Here is a 20,093-nt window from a genome sequence, read left to right on the forward strand (position 1 = left end):
ATCCTTGGTACGGTTGAGATTTTGAGATTCCTGATGCAATTACAGCTTGTTCCTGGTTAAGAATTTAATCATCATGCATTACCTTACTACTTCGTTTATAGGGAAAGTTTGAGAATAGGTGGCTGGATTGGTGGATATTTCTGGCTATTTATTGTGGCTTTTGTTGTCAAGCCTTGTCAATGAAGTAAACTTATATATTACATAAAGTTGTGTGTTGCATCCATATTCCACTTTATAATTCTTCTATATTTTCATTCTTCTGAAGGGAGTAGTTTGTTGTACATGAAATGTACTGTTGTTGCTTGCTGATTGGTCTCTAGCAGAAATTCAATACTTGGCAGTAATGCAGAATGCCAATTACTTAAGGGTAGTGTCATTCACTTAAGCAACTTGTCTATTAGGAATTCTTAAACCTCTTCCCTCCATCCTTCACAATAATACAGCTATCATGCATATGGCAGGAACTATGACGCTACGCATCACTTGTTTATATTGTAATCATTTATCAAATATATATAACATTAAATTTATTATTCATTTTTAATTATTAAAAAGTTTTTTATCATTCATTATCAAATCCTCTCTCTCTCTCTCTCCCTCTCTCTCTCCACACACACACACACACTACTTAAGTTAGATCCATGATACTCTGAAATCCATAATTACCAAAAAAATTATAAATAAAATACCTCGTATATCATATTCATAATATGAAAAAATATTAATATTCAATTCTAAAAATGAGCAAAGATGATGTTAATATGTTAAAATAGGGTTGTTCGAGATTTTTTTCTACTTTTCTAGGGTTGTTTGAGAAAGTTTTCAGCATCCTAGAAGGTTTGAACTGTTCAGAAGGCATGAATGTTTGAACTACTGCGGTACCAAAAATGGGATATGGCAAGGGGAACGAAGGAATTTTCAAAAGTGGGCTCAGTGGAAAAAAGCAGAACAGCAAAAGAGGGGGAGTTGGCAAAATGAACGACAAAGGAATTGTTTCTATGAGCAGAGGAGCCATCCCATGCAGAGATTCACATCCTTCAATCTAGGGGGAAAAATGGATTTTGAAGAGATTGCAAAGCGTATGAGGAAACCACAAGCAGTGGAGAACCAGGAGAAACAGCTGATTGAGAACCAACAAATGATAAGATGCATGATGGAAAGGGTAGTTTTAGAACAAGGCCCTATGAAGGAGAAGAGGAATTTATTGGAAAACAATGCATTCTTATTAAACTGGGGAGGACCATGGCCTACAATAGGGAAGCTAAAAAACTAGTGTGATGAAAAGTGGGGAAGGGTGAAAGACTTCAAAATTTGGAGAATGGGTTTTGTATGGTCACGGTGGAGCTAACACAAGATAGGGACTGGATTTTAAATGAGGGGTCGTATTTCCTCGAAGGGTTTGGTTTTTATAAGAAAGCACAGGTACCAAACTTTCACCCCATAAAGGAAATAATGAAGCAGCTTCCTATATGGGTGGGCTTCAGAAACCTTCCTCAAGAATATTGGAATGAGCATTGTTATCAGAAGATAGGCAATAAACTGGGGACATTTTTGAAGATTGTGGAAATGGTTGATAAGGAAACTCTACAAATGTTCTGAAGAATATGCATAATGTGGAATGATTGTCATCCTATACCAGAAATGATTGAGGTTTCCCTGAAGGGGAGGTCTAGAGGCAATGTCTATCAATGGATGAAGGTCTGATGGTGTGTGAGCATTGCTTATGTGAGGACCATGAATCAAAAAAGTGTAAGCAAGACGGATAACAAAAGGGGAATAAGATGAAAAGTTACTAAATAGAGTGGTGGTGCTGGCTGAAGCAAAAATAGGGGTGCAAGAAAGGGGAGAGAAAAGTTCAAGAGGGACTGCTGCTAAAACAGAAAGCATTATGATTTGGAAAGCCGGAGAAAACAATTTTAGAGATAACAAAAAGGAAGGGAGTGAAAAAATGGTAAATGAGCAAGGGGAGTTAAATGGAGAGAAAATGTTTAGAAATACGCAGCAAGAAAGCCAGGAAGAGAAGGAAGGTGAAGCTGTAGTTCAAAATAAAGTTTAGGAGGCAAAAGTGGGTAGTTTGGATGTGCAATGGAAGAGGGGGGGGGCAGACAATAGCGGGAAGACTCAAGGTTGAGAAAAGACTTGCTAGAATTAGTTACTAGAGAGGAACCCCAAAATATTAGAAGAGAGGTCTGTTGTGAAGATGGTGGGGTTGGAATGGTTGTGGAAGGGCATAAGGACAATGAGGAAGAAGAAGACTATAGTTATGTTACACAAGAGGATGAAGACAGACGTGAGGTTGAGGTATTTAAAGACATTGAAATCTCCCCAATCAGAAACTTGAAGGGGGGCTCTAAAGCCTCAAGCTTTGATGAGAGCTCGAATGAGGAAGCAATGGAAAGGGAGGATATACTAGAGGAGGATTACCTTGGTTTGGAGGAGATGATGGCTCTGAAAGAAAAGAGGACCCTAGCGAAATCAAAAAGAAAGAATCACAAAGTTTAGGTGGGGAAGTCAAAAGAGAGGAAGGAGAACACTCAATGCTTTGATTCAAATTGCAAGAAGTACAAGAGGCCAAATTAAGGAGTCACAAATTTCAGGTGGGGGAAAGTCAAAAGAGAGGAAGGAGAACACTCAATGCTTTGATTCAAATTGCAAGAAGTGCAAGAGGCCAAAGTAAGCTAAAGACGGGAAGGGGGAAAAACCCTTCCCGAAAGGGATGAAGATCCTATTGTGGAATGTCAAGGGCTATAATGCCCCTGACAAGTTTCGCTTGATCAAGAGAAGCCTAGATCAAGCGAGATCGGATGTGGTTCATTTTCAGGAAACAAAGATAAAAGTAGATGATGTAATAGGTGCTAAAAGGAAATTTCGGAAGTGGCAAAGTGAATGGGTAGTTGCAGAAGGAGCTTTAGGTGGAATGCGTGTTTTATGGATGGAAGATTCAATGACTGTTGTGGTGATGCAGAAGGAAAGAAATTGGCAATGGCTTAAGGTAAGTTCAAAACAACTGGGAACATAATTTAATGTGATCAATGGGTATGGGCCAGTTCAATATAGGGAGAAAAGAGTGTTATGGAAATCTTCAACAGAGGTTTTAAAGGTTCTACAAGATGCAATCACAGGTCTTGGGTGGTGATTATAATGTTATTCTCTATCTGGGGGAGAAAAAAGGGGCGAGAGGTTGGAGATCGGCAAAGCAGAAAGACTTCTCAACCTTTATGGCTAATAATGGGTTAGTAAATATCCCCTCTAAGGAAGGTGAATTCACATGGAATAATAGAAGACTGGGATTTGTGAATATTGCAGAAAAGTTGGACAGATTTTTCTTAGGAGGGGACTGGACATAGGTTGAATGGATGGTGGAAGCTGAAATATTATCTATCCATGTATCGGATCAGTTTCCAATAAGTGAGAATTTAGGAAGATTGTTCCCCTGATGGATGCCCTTTCAAATTCGAAGCAATGTGGCTAAGAGCGAATCGCTTTAAGGAGTTGGTTGAACAATGGTGGAAAAATGCCGCAATTTTTTAAGGGAATAAAGCTTTCATAATGTTTAAAAAGTTACAATATATCAAAGGGAAGTTTAAGGTCTGGAAGAAGGAATCCTTCAAAAATATTTTTAAACAAAAAGAAGAGCTAGAACTATCTCTAAAAGTTTTAAATGAAGGAATACTATTGCAGGGAATGAGGGAGCAGGGTTTCCTAAAAGAAATGAAATTTAAAAAGGAATATGAGGAAATACTTTCAAGAGAGGTGTATTAGAGGCAAAAATCAAGGGAGACATAGCTAAAAGCAGACAGAAACACCAATTTTTTCCATAATTCAGTCAAAGTGAGAAGAGCACATAATAAGATTTTCTCAATAGCAAATCCTGAAGGGAGGACGATAAATGACCCGGAGGTGATAAAGAAGAAGGTTGTAGCCTTTTTTAAGGACAAGGGAAGGTTAGAGAAAGAAGGTGGGGAAATAGAAGGTGCAGTCTTGGAGTGTATTCCTAATTGTGTTTCAGAGATGTAGAACAAAATGTTATGGGCAGAAGTAACTAAAGAAGAGGTAAAAAATGCTCTTTGGGGTTTAGGCAAAGATAAAAGTCCAAGATCGGATGGGTTTACGGGAAGTTTTTTCAGCTTTTTTGGGACTGCTTGGGGGATGAAGTATGGGAGGTGGTCGTGGAATCTAGACAAAAGGGATTTGTTTCAAAAGACATAAATAATACCTTCATAGCTTTAGTGCCAAAGAGGGAAGCTTGTAGGATTTTTGAAGATTTCAAGCCTATCTAATTATCTAATACTTTGTATAAAATCATCTCCAAAGTGATTGCAAATTGACTAAAGCTGGTTCTAAGTGAAGTGATCTCAAAAGAACAGAGTGGGTTTGCATTAGGGAGATCTATCTTTGAAGGTGTTATAATAGCCCATGAAATGATTCATTCTATTACAATAAAGAAACTGAGCAAAATAATGGTGAAATTAGAAATAAGGAGAGCCTATGATGAGATGAATAAGGGTTTTCTATTCAAAGTTCTAAATAAGTTTAGTTTCAATGAAGATTGGATAAGATGGATAAAAGATTGTTTGAGTTCTGTCAAATTCTTGGTTTTGGTTAATGGCAATCCTCAAGGTTTCTTTGAGTTAGAGAAAAGGAATAAGACAAGGGGATCCATTGTCCCCCTTTCTCTTTATCATTTTAGTAGAAGTATTGGGGACATTGATTAGTATATAGAGAAATAGAAGCTCGTGGAAAGGTGTGAAAGTGGCTAGGGATGTAGAAGCTATTTCCCATCTCCGGTTTGTGGATGACACCTTTTTAATAGGGGAAACCTTAAAGAAGAATGCCAAAATGATGAAGAGGACTTTGGAGACATATGGGAAAGTTTCAAGACAAAAGACTAACTGGGCAAAATCAAAGATTTTCTTCTTTAATACCCCTGTGAGTAAAAAAGTGGCAATTTGTAGAATTCTTAATATAAAGCAAGGGTTACTTCCAAGAAGACATTTGGGGATCCCATTGTTCCAAGGCAGAAAGAAAAGTGTTTTAAAAAAATCGAAGGATGGAAAGGTAAGTGGCTATCTTCAACAGGGAGAATTTTAATAATAAAATCAGTAGTGTCTGCAGTCCCAATCTTCTCAATAATGTCTCTTAAAATCCCAAAAAAGGTAATTAATAGTGTGGAAAAACAAATGCGTAGGTTCTTTTGGAGTGAAGCAAGGGATCGTAAGAAAATACCTTTGTTAAAATGGGAGAGAATATGTCAACCAAAAAATAATGGGGGAGCTGGATTAAGTGACTGGAATCTTATTAAAATAGCTTTAGGAGCTAAATTAGCATGGCAGATGGTAACAAGTGCTGATCAGATATAGACAAAAATTCTAAGGGAAAAATACTTGGATTCAAATGAAGGAACAAGGACTTTAACAGTCCAAAACCCCTTAAAAGGGTTGGCTATTTGGAACTTTATTATTTCATGTCGACATGTCATAATGGACCACATTTCTTGGGTGATTGGTGATGGTAACCAAGCAAATTTTTGGAGGATTCATGGAATGGCTATAAAGCTCTGGATGAAGAATGTCAGGATGGAGATTTAAAACAAAAATTATGTGGTTTATGGGGAGGGAAAGTTAGAGATTACTTAATTGAGAAGGAGTCCTAGGTAAGTTTTGGGAATGGAAGGATTGGAGGGTAGAGGGCCTGTCTTAGGGGCAGAAACAATCTCTTAAAGATATTTTCACTCAAAGGAAAGTCTGTATAATTGCTAGACGGGATAAGATTAGTTGGTGTGCTGCAGCTTTAGGAAAGTTTTCTGTAAAACTAGGCTGAGTTAATAGCAAATAGAGAGGATGTCAATTTTCAAGTAGGTGATTTATGCTGGCATCAAGAGATTTTGCCAAAGGTAAGAACATTTTCATGGTTAGCCATTCAAGGCAGAATTCTTACTAGGAAAAGAAGGAAGAAACTAGGATTTCAAGGTCCAACTAAATGTGTAATGTGTGGTAAAGAGGAAGACACATTGGATCATCTATTGTTAAATTGCGAGGTAGCAACAAAATGTTGGAGATATATTCAAGGTAAGTTGGGATGGTTAGGGCCATGGAGTCCCTCTCACTTTTACATTTCATGGCCAAGAATGAGTAAAAGAAATATGCTAGAAAGAATGTGGAAGATAAGCCCTTCAATTATAATATGGGAGTTGTGGAAGGAGAGAAATAGGAAAATAATTTAAGAGGTGACTGAATCGGTGGAACAGCTCTTGAGAATGATTGACCACTCTATCAAAGAACTGGTAAGTGCAGCGGTTTTTAAGAAGGATTTGTTAAAGAGTGTTTTTATGAGAATAGATAGAGATATTCAGAAGGAATGGCCAAGATACTCCATGGTGGTGGTGCAAGCGATAAGAAGTAACATGATTTCTACTTGGCACTTAGAAAACATTTTGATAACTGTCAATGAGGAGCTAAAATTGTTGGAGAAATTTAAAGTGTGTCATGTTTTTCAAGAGGCAAACAGGGAAGCAGATCAGTTTTCAAAGTGGGTGGCAGATTGTTTGCTGGTGGGATCAGGGTGTTTTGAATGGTGTAGCCATTGGGAGGGGGTGTTGGGTGATGAATGAAGGAAAAAAGAAATATAGTTTAAATTGTTGTCATGTAAATGATTAAGTGGAGGATGACATTTTAAAGGACTGTCAAAATAAAGTAAGGAAGATTTGGGCAATTTTAAATAACTGCTTGCATAATGAAAAGATGGGCTAAAAGCAAAGGACAGAATGATTAAGTTACTTGGTGAATGGAAAAAAGTGCAAAAAAGTGAGCTAATCGATATGCTATAAATATAGTAGCCAAAAAGGTAAATTTTAACAACCTTGAAAAGTAAAGTGCAGATTTGGTGAAACTAGCAGGAAAGGAAATTTAGAGAAAGAAGATGGAAGCTACCTTCGCCTTTAGGACGACCATATAGCATAAGGCCCTTTATGGCATGGTTCAAAAATCAAAGGCTACAACTGTTGCTTCAATGCCCATCAAAAGGCATCTTGGAGGCGGTTAAGGGAACGATGGGGGAATTGTTCCAAAAATCAACCCACCATTCGAAAATCAATGTGGATATAGCAACAATGGTAATGGTATGGGGATTGGAATTGGCATTTTCAAAAGAGAAAGTGGAATGGTGATGAAATCGCTATTCCACAAAGATCTGATTGTTGGGATTGACTCTCTGCTGGAATGGGCATGGTCGGGGAAGGGCTTCAAATACACTGAGTGCTTTGAAAATGAAGAGGAAGGGGAAGCAGGAGGAAAACTTGGCTTCAAGTGGTGGCCAACTGGGGTGGACAAGGAAGCTTATAAGGCAAAGATAAGAGTGGAATGGCTTAGGTTGGTGGAGGAGATCCGCAATTTTAAAGAAAGGGAGGAACGAAAGGTGACTAGCTTTTTGGTCTCTAATCCAAGTCACCGGAGACCTGCAGGAAATAGGAAGATAAGGGTGGTGAGGGTTCTGTTCCCGGTAAAGGTGGAAGAATAAATGGAAGGCGTGACCAAATTTTGCCTGTGTTTTTTGCTTTTTTCGCCAATTAAAACCAAAGCAATGGTTTTCTATTTTTTGGGGTTTTTTTAAAGTGGTTTCGAAGGACAAGCCTCAGGTAAAAGGACGTCAGAGGATGTTGAAGGATATAGCGGAAGGTGCACAGCTTGCAAATGAATAGTTAAAAAAGCTATGGGATGAATTTTGATGGGACTCGCAAAATGCGAAGCAATAGAGGACAATCAAAATTCATCCCATAGCTAGGTACCTTCAACAAAAAACTATTATTCAAGAATCAAAACTAGTCTAAGCCATACAACTAGTCCTGAGCTAGAACATCGAGTCCTAATCCATTAATAACCATTAACCATCAACTACACCTTAAAACCGAAGGGTGCAAATAATTACAATAATCTTGCATATAAAATGAAACTAAAAAATTAAAAATTTAGGTCCAACAAACTTTGACAGGCAAGGGGATTTCATCTAGAATAGAAAAATTAAAGGGATTTGATATTAAGCTACATTCACTTAGTTTAGAGACAAATTATGTTTAGTTTTGCATCAAAACCTCAAATTTAAAAACAACACAGCATGAAACACCCGACTGCTGTTCAAATTTTTGACCATGAATATTTACATAACAAAATTATATTTTAAGATAGCTAATTGATGCATACCTCAATCATAGTTTGTATATAGTCCAATACAGCTGGAATCTTTACTTCAGCCGACTCTGTATAAATCTAGATGGAACACATAAACAATCCTTTCATTAAACTATAAAATAAATAAAGGCATACTCCCAAAAAATACAAAATAAAAAAATAAGATGCACACAAATACATGCACTAATAAAGTTGGAATTAGTTTACATAATCAGATCTAAGATTGGAGAAAACATTGGTATAAAAGTTAGGGATTCATAAACATTGAAAACAAATATCTAGTTACAGATAAATTGATTTAGGTATAAAATTTGGGAATTCATTATAATGAAAAACAAATATCTGTTTACAGATAAATTTCCACCCTGTTGTACCTTGAACACAAGCCCCATTGCAAATAAGAATCTCCAATCTTTTTTTTAACCTCTTGGTTAGTTTAGATCCAAGCTTAGTCCTGGTTCTGCATCCGGCATCTTACTTATGCATTCAAAGAATCTAGAGAGCACCTTTCATAAGCTTGGTTAAGGACAAGAAGTCTCAAACTGAGAACGCGTATTTAAGATGAAACAATTTGGGAATATGAGCCATCCTAGTCAATTGGGCAATGTTGAATATCAAGAGATATTGTTAGAGATGCGGAGACTACCTTATGATGAGAGTGAGAGTGAAACAATGATAAAGAAAATAAACTTTCATTGGGCTAGGGGATTTTTGCCAATCATGCACTTAGGGAGTAGTCTCGAGGAGTAAGGGGATGAAGAAGGAATAATTCCTAGAATGGGGAATGTGAGAAGAGAACCAACCTTTCAAACTTAGGATCTGCATTTTGATCAATCAAACCATCTAGAAATCAAGTACGTAATCACAGATGGATCAAGTAGGTTGATAGCAAACATGCACAAGAACAAGAAAAACAGAATTTTGGACTTGTGAAGGGAATTTGAAAACATTGATGGAGCACTTTTTTCTCAACCAAGTTGAGATGAAACCTTGGAACACGAACAGAAAGTTGATATTTTGTACAAAAAAAATACAAGAGATCATAAGTTACTGCATTTTGGAAGATTCAACTAAAGACGGTGCACAAACTCATAAGCAGGGGATGAGGCCTTATTAAGAATCTCAAAATGCCCCCCCAAGCTGACTTTCTTCAACTCAAAATTTCCACCCACAAACAAGAAAAGAGACATACACTGCAAATGGAGAACAGCATAGGTGCATTAAGTACCCTGGAGACGATTAACCAAACAACAGGATTCCAAAATTACTCCATAACCAACCACATCAAGCTAAGAAACAATAAACAGAAAATGAGATGGCAAAAAAGTCCCCTGCAAGACTTGATTCTCTCCAAGAGCCTTTCCTTGCATCATCTAAAACAATGGGAAAGTTGGAGGGCATCTCATTTCTTCGAACAAAGAATCCAAATCTTTTTTAGAGAAAAAATAACTCCATATAATATAGCTAGGACCTCCGGTTGGTCTTGAGATAAGCTTTATTCACAGTGTTTGGTCTTGAGTCTGCTACGTTCATGATGTTCACTACTACGTGATTCCCACTGGAGGCATTATCGAACTCTTCTACTTCTTCAAGTTGGGGTACAGATGTTGGAGCTTTATATTTTATTAAATGGAATATCGGGGGCCTTGCAGTGAATCAATTTTTGGAAGATATAGGTCCTTTTCCAGACAAATACAATCTTCAGCACAGAGAAGACTGCTTAAGATAGTTGCAGTTGCCGGACGTTTTTCATTTACATTACTAGAGATGAGTACTTGAAGCATAAGTGTGTTTGAAGCCTTAAAGTTTCTATGATCATTGTCTTGAGTCAACGGAGAACCATATTTCTAAGACTACTATGCTCATCGAGCACGAATATGCCGATCGCATAAGAGAAAAGAGCTAAGTACACAATTTAAATACCTTATTTGGAGATAAAACGGAAGGTGTATTTATTTAATGCATATGGGAGAATTGTCATTTTGTGGAAAGAAAAAAAGTTCACCGACAGTAGTAAGTGGTTTTAGTTATCTGCTATTGCAGCTACAAGTTCTTGCATCAATAATAACGACAAGCCAAGGTGAGTTTGTCAAAATTGCTTACCATGGCTTAAAGAAGGAATCAGCTAAAGTCTATCATTCTGTCTCAGAGGCCATTAGCGGGTGTGGTCCAATTCAAATAATCATCATTACATTTTCTTCTCAGTCATTTCATTTCAAGGTTGTTACAGTATGCTACTGATGTTGAGGAATCTATTTACCATACAGGGTAAAGATACTTAACACATGTAGTAAAGCATGATACAACACAGAATAGATACTTTATTCATATATGCACTCAATGTTTACAATCCAAATACAATGATTACAACGATGATCCAAAGTCCATCTCAGACGGTGTACATATATCTTTACGAAGGGGTGACTCAACCGTCACACACCCATTCAGATACTATTCTACCCATCGGCTACAATATAGATTTTACCGACAACATCATCCACCCCAAAAGAAAAGTCGTCTCTGGATGACAATACAACAAAACTCAAAATAACCAAAGTACATCAATGCATAAATACTAAACAAAGGGATGCGTCCCTGGCGTAGTGGCCATCCGTGCCCTCAACTCGTTCAGCTCCACCTGTAGCTTGTAGACTTGCTCTTTCTTAATCTTCAGTTCTACTTCTGCCTCCATCATCCTATCGATTTCTTCCGTGACCCGTGTCGCATAGTTCTTATTCATTCGGTACGACTGCTTCCGTACAGGTACTGCACCTTCAATCAATGGTATCCAGTGGACACATAGCTCCGGTGGCATTCCTTTTAAGTCTTTATATGTCCAAACGAAAACATCCTTGTACTCCATGAATATTTTGAATGCGCCTTCAACACTGGGTTCCAATCATCTCCTACAAGAATGTTTTCTGGATTTTCCTGATCACCCAAGTTCATTGTTTTCACCGTAGGCTCTTCATACTTCATCGGTTTATCTTATGTTAACAGAATCAAAAATCCAAAACACTCTTCCAAGATTTCACAACATCAATGGATTAATAGGCCTATTTAGGCCACACTAATGAAGCAAGTGCAACAAAATAAATTGATAATGGCCAAGAAATTATTAAAATAGTTAGAGGACATTGATTTTACACTAAACCCTGAATTTCCAGTCTTAACTCAAACGTCCATGTGAGTTATAGCACTTTCTATGACTGTTCCTCCTAGAAAATAAGGAAATCTGCCCACTAGGGCTCTCTACCATGAATAATATTCAACCCAAACATAAAAATGAATTTTCAAATCTTCAAATACTCTAAAAACTTCTTAAATCCAAAAAGACGTGTTTGGTGGGAGGTAAGAGGAGATAAACAAGCTTCTTTACGAAACCCTTGGTCTCTAAGCAAATTCTGACTTATCTGCAATGTTTTTAACTTTTCTAACAAATCCTATCGTGTCAGAACCTCAAATCAGGTTCATTTTAAAGCTAGCTCAACCCTCTAAACGTCCGTGGTGGTTTCAGACCTTTACCAGTCCATATACCTCTGTACCAAGGCTGGGAAAGGCCAAAAAACATTAAAAACAATACTCTGGCTTTCAACCATTGTTCAATAAATTTCAATTTTCTCCCACATACGGATGAGTTAGAACCTCCCAATGGATTTGTTGGAAAGCCAATTCAAAGCTCTTTCCAACCATATAGGTTTCAGACATTGTCAAGGTTGTACACACACATGAGAATCATACAGCAGAAAATTTTCAATCAAAAATCAGGATTTTTCTTTGTTTCTATATCCAAACTTGTTCAAAAAACCTTTTTCAGCTGTTCATACCTTTCAATAATGATATGATTCGACCAAAACACGCGACTATTGACTTTTGAGCTCTTGCATGTTTGAAAGACTCTTAGACTTCTAAAATTGCTAGAATTTCCTAGTTGTAAAAGTGCAACTTTGTAATATGTAAGCAATATTAAACTACCATGCATTTCTGTTTGTGTGACCCCTCTAAAACATTTAGATGATCCTAAAATTGAACTAAATAAACTAATTGCATGCTTATAGGCTAGTTGACAACTTGCACATGATGAATTATATGTGTGCCAAATCAAGCAAGTGCCTTACAAAATAGGCCTTTATTATAACTGAATGCAATTAAAAGACTAGATGATATGGACAAAACCTAACAAATATGAATGACATGATCTATTCTAATGCATGATGGATATATGTACATGTGGAAATGGAATAAAGAAAAAAACTCTTCACATAGGTGCCCCTTCACCTTACACCCCTAGAAAACTTATCTAAAGCCCACTTGAGATGAGCTCTTGTAGAGTGATACCTTGTTTCTTTATGTCTTCCTTTGTCATCCACACGGCATCTATGTCAGAATAACCTCTGATTTTTACCAAGTACTGTTTGAACTCCTTTCCTCTTGTCTTCTTCACAACTTTGGTATCAAGTATCTTCTCTAACTTTGGTGCCTCCTTCAATGGTAGATTTTTTATGTCTTCTACATCAGCCATCTGCCCTATATCAACTCCTTCATTGGCTGCCTTGAATGGTGTGAGGTTTTCTATGTAGAAGATGGGAGAGAATCCAATCTCAGGTGGCAATTGAATCTTATAAGCATTGGTTCCGAACTTCTTCACTATTTGGCAATGACCTAGTGTTCTCAACATGAGCTCAGTATGTTTACCTTTTGGTACCAACTCCTCCTTGAGATTAGCCCAGACTAGGTCTCCAACTTCAAATTCCAAGTGTCTCCTTTTCTGATCTGCATGCTTCTTAGACTTTTCAGAGGTTTGTTGAAGTTGTGCTTTGACTTCGTCATGGATCTCTTTGATGACTGTAGCAAACTCCTTTTCCTTGTGCACTAACTTGTTCTTGTGAACTCACATTTCTTAACTCTAAGATCCCTCTAGGATGAATCCCATACACCACTTGAAATAGTGACTTTCATGTACTCCTATCGATGGAGTCATTAAACGCATATTCAGCTTGAGATATGATTGCATCCCACTTCTCTCCACGTTGCCTTGTGAGTGATCTCAACCAATTCCCAAATGTTCTATTAACTACCTCTGTTTGCCCATCATTTTGAGGGTGATAGGCTGATGAAAAGGATAAATTGGTTTCAAGTTCCCTCCACAAAGTCCCCCAAAAATGTCCAACAAACTTCACATCCCTGTCTTAAACTATTTTGTGAGGTAGCTCATGAATCCTTATGACTACTTTGAAAAAAAAATTTGCCGTACAGAAGCATCATTGGTTGAGGTGCATGGTAAGAAGTTAGCCATCTTGCTGAACCTATTCACTACAACAAACACACTATCACGCCCTCTTTATGTTCTTGGCAGCCCCATCACAAAATCCATTGTTATGCTTACCCATGGTCTAGATGGTATTGGCAAAGGTTGATAGAGCCCTGCATTAGTGGTCCTCCCTTTGGCTCTTTGACAAATCATACATGGTTCCACAAAGTGTCTGACATCAGTCTGAAGGTTAGGCCATTAGTAATACTTCCTAACCAAATCTAAGGTTTTATCCAATAGTAGATCCTTGTTAATTGAATTTTTCAGAATGAAAAATGAGAGCTTAAGGCATCATGGAAGAAGTTGAAGAAACAAGAACAAGGCACCCTCAAAGACATTCAATTTGCAGGACAAAGTGCAAGTGCAAGGGAAAGGTATGTAAAGTCATAGTAGATAGCGGTTCAGTTGAAAATATATTTTCAATAGAAATAGCTGAAAAGCTGAAGCTTCCAAGAATTCCACATTAAATACCTTACATTTTATTTGCGTTAGATGATAACAGATGGATTGATGTTATTGAACAAGCTTGTAATCCTTTCAATATTAGAGAATACTATGATGTTGTTTGTGATATTATTCCTTTAATCGATTGTCACTTAATTTTAGGAAGGGAATGGCAATTTAATAATTCAACCGTATGACTGTAGAAAGAATATATATTCTCTCAAAAAGGATGAAAAAAGGTTTAATTTAGTTCCATTAGATGATGATGCTGCATCATGGCCAATGACAAGGAGCATACGTTTGATTGATAGAATAGAATTTCCAGCACATGAAGAATTTGAAGAGAAAGTAAAAGAATGTTTGGAAGAACTTTTTTAACATGAAATTGTACAAGGTGTGGATGCATGTGAATTTGGGACAGCAATCCTAACAAAGGAATAGGAAATACATCCATTGAAAGAGAAAGTGGTTGCAGTACAACAAGAAGAAAATGGAGATGTTCTTGAAGTAAAAATAGAGGAACAAGACAAAGAATCTGATAAGAACAACCAACAAGAGTTTGATTATGCTGAAAGCTCGTGCAAGAGAGTAGAAAATGCACCCATAGAGAAAGATGATAGTTTGGCATGCCAAAATGAAGGGCATGAAGAAGAGGTTCAGCTCATGAAGTTTGGTTTTGTCTCAAGAGAAGAGACTATAGAAGCATTAGCAATGGACCACAACAAGACACAAGAGTTTATCTATTCTCCAAGCATAGAGATATGGCATATAAATATTGACAACAAAGGTGAGTTTAATTGGAAAATATATTTGGTAAAGTTGCACATGTATGCAACAATAGAAGTTCAGCACATGATGTTGCTGATGACAAACTATGGACAGAAGATAGTTTCTAGGTTATCAAGAGGAATCAAGCCTACAGTAAAACTCAAGATGACATGGCAGTTCTGGGTGCTCAAAGCCCAAACCACAAGACAACACGAAGAGGAGAAATACAAACCCACAGTGAAGATGAAAATTTCTTTCCTAACATTTTGTTTGGCAGCTGTCTCAAAGAGGATTTGAAAAAGTTTCAAAGTCGGGAGTATGATGCAGAAACACGCATGGGATGGAAACTCAAAAAAAATATTTTACATTGTAAAGTCAATTAGAGTCGTATTGTTTCAAAATGATTATTGATGTAAACGGATTAATTTCATCATATTGGATATGTATTAGGTCCATTTATTATGTTTAGAGTCATATTGTGAAGATAGATGAAAATTGTCAAATATGTAATAAAATATTGTCATAAAATGTTGACAATATGTAAAGATGATGTAAGCGAGAAGGTGAATGGTCATGAGGGGTAATTAATTAGTTATACAATGTGAAAAGGCTTTAAAATATGATGTATTGCTCATGAGTTTTAGAATGTAATTGTTGGAGAAGCTCAAAGAAAAACTGTAATATAGAGAAGCTTGTTTTTGTGAGTTTTATGATACATTTCTAGGTTATTTTTCCAGAAATCCAACTGTTTTTTTTGCTGCTACATGCACAAATGAATTGATATAGACCTAAAACTTCTATTTTTGGAAAGGTATTTGAGTTAGCTCCAATTTGACATTGGTTTGGAAAAAGTTCATGTTGACTTAAGAAAGTTATGATCGATTTAGAGCAGACTGGTCAGGATCTAGTTTTCATGGTGGCAATTTGGCAAAAGTTTACTAACTTTTATTCTACTCATTCGATTAAGTTATAAATTTGTAAAAACGTATTTAACTCATCCAAAATTAATATCATAAAAGCAATTTGTGGCATCTTTTCATTTGTAAAAGCTATTCAAGAATCTTTAAAGCATTTGGATGCTGTCCCAACTTATGAATTTTGGTTTGAATCTTTACATGATGTGTAAGAGCTCACTGTTGAAGCTTCTTGAGTGCTAATTCCACAAGAAGTATTCAAAGAGGTGTAGCTCTGCATCAGCTGATAGCATTGCCAAAACTCTATTCCAATGGTATTAGGGTTCAGAGAATGTCTCATGTGCTTATGCGATCCTTCAGGGTCGTCATTATCATGTCCATCTGAATCAAAGTTATAGAAAGGAGCAGACCTTATATGGGTCGTGACTCATAAAGATGTCGTCCATAAATTTTTCAACTAGTAAACTTGGTCATTGTAATATCAAGTTGCAACCAATGATATATTGACATTGTTGTGTTTGTATCTCTCCTTGCTACCAAGTCTCTATGAAGAAAAAAAGATTTTTGAGCTACTTAGGTTGGGCATACAAACAGTCAACAAATTTCAGGTTTGAAAATCATCTTTATGTGCGCAGACTCTTGTTATCAATTGAACCAGCTACTTTTAAGAAAATATAATACACATTGGGTCATATTTGTTGCTAGTTGCAACTTAAGTTATTGGTCTTTCCTGTTATATTATCAGAGTTAGTCTTCTCTCTCTTGTTTGGTTTGCAACAATTTTTGTGATGTTGGAAAGTATTCTTAATTCATTGACGGCTTTGAAGAAAATATTTGTGAGTCAAGGCTTGACTCAGGTTCTTCGGAGAAGCTTTAAGGGTGTTGCATACATTGTCTTCGACAACCTATTTGCACGAAGAGCTACAAAGATTGTGAAGGTAACTTCCAAACTTGAATACTTGATATATTTATATTCGAGTCTTTCATTATTAATTTGTGACTTTAGTGATTAATTATTGTGAAGAATTTAATCTTAGTGCAGCTTTCTTGATTTGATTGTGTGTGGCATTTTGGCATCAACATTTCAAATCACACTCGGTGATTCGTCATCAGGATGAGAAGAGCATAAGGAAAATCCACATGCTCCTCTCATCTTGATTATGAATCAATGAGTGCAATTTGAAATGATTTGTAATATTGATGAAAAAAGCATACAATCAAATACAAAAAGTTGCACTAAGTTTAATGATTAATTTTTTAGTAGTTTTTAATTGTATGTGTTGAAGCCCTTTCTTAGAATTTTCCACTGGGTAGATGTGGATCAAACCCCAATGGGATATCTTTATGTGACCATGGACAAGACCAAGCAGTATATTAAAAATTACTACAAGGAGACAACCTTAAATACGATCCGAAATGGGAAACTATTGATTGACGAAACAATTGGCCACACTAACCCATTCATGCAGTAGAATTATAAGTCTTCAACTCTCTTTTTTACTTTTCGGATTCCTTGTTAAATTCCTACCAAGATTACATTTGAGAGATCGGAGGGCCTCACCATATGTATTCAACAGATGACATTCAAGCTTCTGGTGATAGACCTTGTTGCGTCTAAATGGGAAATTCACCAGAGTGCAAGTGGTAAGCTATTCTCTTTAGAGTTCTCGAAGACAAGAAGAACCTGTCAAACACTAGGCATAAGATTTGGAATTTTGAATTATTCACAAGCATGATAAGTAGACAAAAATTATAATGTATTTTCACATTGATTTTAAACTCTCAAATATCTTATCTTGCAAATCCTTGGTGGAAAAACTGGCGCAGAAAAGCTGAAATCTGCAAAAAGTTACCTCTGAATCTTCTCCAAATCTTGTTGTTCATCCACATGTGAGTGCTATTGGAGCTTGTTTGAGGCCATCACGAGAAGGAGAACAAATCAGCTCAAAAGGGCCTAAATGACCTTGTCTTTGAACAATATAATCTTTGGTTGTCCACAACAAACGTAGACAAAACATGAGCAGGTACAATTGATTTGGACAACATAGGTTCTTACAATGATTGGACATACGTCATGTCCCTTTCTCATGTGTAAACCTCTTGGTTGTGCGATTAGCCTATTCCCATCTCCGTAGGATAATTTTCGTCTCACGAGGGATGCCATTGTAGCCAATATGTGTTTTAACATCATGTTGGGCTGATTAAAGCTTATTTTATTATTACTATCCTTAATTGGAAAAGTCTCCTACAAAATAAAACTATTTAGTTCAAGGTTAAGACTTCAGCATTACCACCATAGTGTTTTAATTGTCTAATTGGTTGCATGTAAAGAAGTTGGTAATGCTCAAGCTCCCAAGCTATTTGGTTGGCACTTTTCTTGAAGATACTCAATGAAAAACATTTTTTCTAAGTACATTGTTCATGACTTCTTAGTGACTGCAATTTTTCCTATTGACACCAACCTCTAGGAATTAAGAATGGCGTATCCCTAATCTTTGTGAGAAATTGTACTTCAGGTTTCACCGTGCAGTTAATAATTTGTCAGGAGAATTTACGATGGAGATAAAAGAGAAGTCTCAAGTATTGTAGCACGTGGTGGAGCAACAGGTATGAGATTAATACCTCCGGCTGAAAGAGTATTGATATTGTTTGGTGGCATGATATCGAATTGAACAAATATGTCATGGTAGAAGTGGAGTTTGTAATTGTTTTTGGATAGTGAGAAGTCGTCTTTGGTAAATAAAAACAGGATTTATAGGTTGTGGAGACGGAACTCTACCATTGCATTAGATATTGCCGTGAAAATGGTTTGGTGATAATCTCATGCTATGATGTACTGTGTGTGAAGGAAAAGAAGCTCCTAGTCCATCTACTATGCATATTGTTGTGTCCAAAGTCAAGGGTTGCCTATAGCCTACGAAAAATCCCTCAAAGAAAATCGTGGGTCAAAGGACTACATTCATCTACAACGACTCTACACATATTCCAAGGTTCAATGAAATAGCATTAATAGGTGTTGCCAACACTGTTCCGAATCATCTTCTTTACTAGCTCGATTTCTTGAAATATGGTCAAACCACAATATTTTGATGTTAGAATTCTCCGTACCAATTTTCTTATTGTGTTTTGCATATTGAGATTATAGTGAACATGGTGCATTGAGCAGATTATGGCTGGAAAATAATTTGTGTCCAAGCCTTGTGGAATTCTAAATTTTACTATCTGATCCGATTGGAATGCAATTATATGAATTGGAAAGACTATGGTATTGCTTATTGTTAGAAAGGTTAATCTTTCCTTGGATATATTTTAATTGGGATATTCCAAGGGTCCCTACATGTAGTTTGTCCACTTGTACACATGTGGAGGACATGTCATTGTTTGTCCTTTATTCCACATGTGAGGACAACTCTTGTTTATTTCTTTATTTAGTTTATCCTCCTTAAGAGGATTGTGACACTTTGCACACACCTATTATGAATGTGGCATTCATAGAAATGGGAGTTAAAAATGCAACTCCTCTCTCATCTCTATATAAGAGATGCTCCTCCTTCTTTCTTCACAACCACAACACCACTCTAAGCACTTGATGTTATTGTATTGAGCTACTTTTGCTCCAACACTCTCTCTCTCTCTTCTCTAGGCATTTGCCTTCATTCATAATAACTCACAAGGGGTTTTCTTTGCTTTCCCCTTATAAATCCTTGTCTCCATTGTTGAACCATCTTGGTGTATGCTCTTGGAATTGCTTATCTTATGGTAACATTGTTTCACACTTAACTTACTTGGATTGTTTCTCGTTCCTTGCTCAACATTATCATTTCTTACACTTATAAACTTATGTATTCACAGATTCCATATTGCTACACAAATTTAGTTCTGCAATACTTTCCAAATGTTTGGGAAATTTTTAGTATCAAAATAAGCATGGAAATTACAACATCATAGGAGTAGCCATTATTTATAGAGGCTGAGATCTATGATTTGAAGAGGCAACCTATGGAGGGGTGCAACAAGGTTGGGGTTGATGTTGAGAAGGATGAGGAGGTTTAGGATGAGGATGAGTCATTATCAGTTTCAACAGAAGCTACATCTAAGACGGAGGTTGATCAACAATCAGTCATACTGAGTGAGTGGGTACAGCTATAGTGGACTCCAAGGACTAGACCCTCTAGCTCTCCCGTAGTTTTTACTACAGCTGGGAAGAGGAAAACGTAAATTGTTTGCATCTTGTGTATACATATAGGTTTACAATGTACAACTATTTGCTACTGTCATTTTGCTTTTGACAATATGGCTGCCAGCCATCAATAATCCACTTGAGAATGGAACTTTGTAATCAATTTGCATCTAAATCAATCAAATGTGTCAAGACTCAGCTTTACTCATTTACAAGTTCATTAGATGCATCTCCTCAATGAGTTTTGCCAAAAAGAAAATGTATTTCTATTTATATTTAAACAAATGTTTAAC

General features: G+C 36.7%; 1 protein-coding gene across 3 annotated transcripts in view; it reads right to left on the reverse strand.

Moving 5' to 3' along the window:
• Nucleotides 1-20,093, reverse strand: part of CHR18 (chromatin remodeling factor18) — a 311,394-nt gene that overhangs the window by 68,790 nt on the left and 222,511 nt on the right. For all 3 annotated transcript variants that reach the window (XM_089787935.1, XM_089787937.1, XM_089787936.1), the window contains exon 24: nt 8,196-8,261. In XM_089787935.1, coding sequence (XP_089644061.1) covers nt 8,196-8,261 — 66 coding nt within the window. The remainder of the gene's footprint in view (nt 1-8,195; nt 8,262-20,093) is intronic.

This window comes from Cupressus sempervirens, chromosome 6 (assembly GCF_028749045.1).
Source record: "Cupressus sempervirens isolate cs-2001-9-10 chromosome 6, ASM2874904v1, whole genome shotgun sequence".
Taxonomy (NCBI): Eukaryota; Viridiplantae; Streptophyta; class Pinopsida; order Cupressales; family Cupressaceae; genus Cupressus; species Cupressus sempervirens.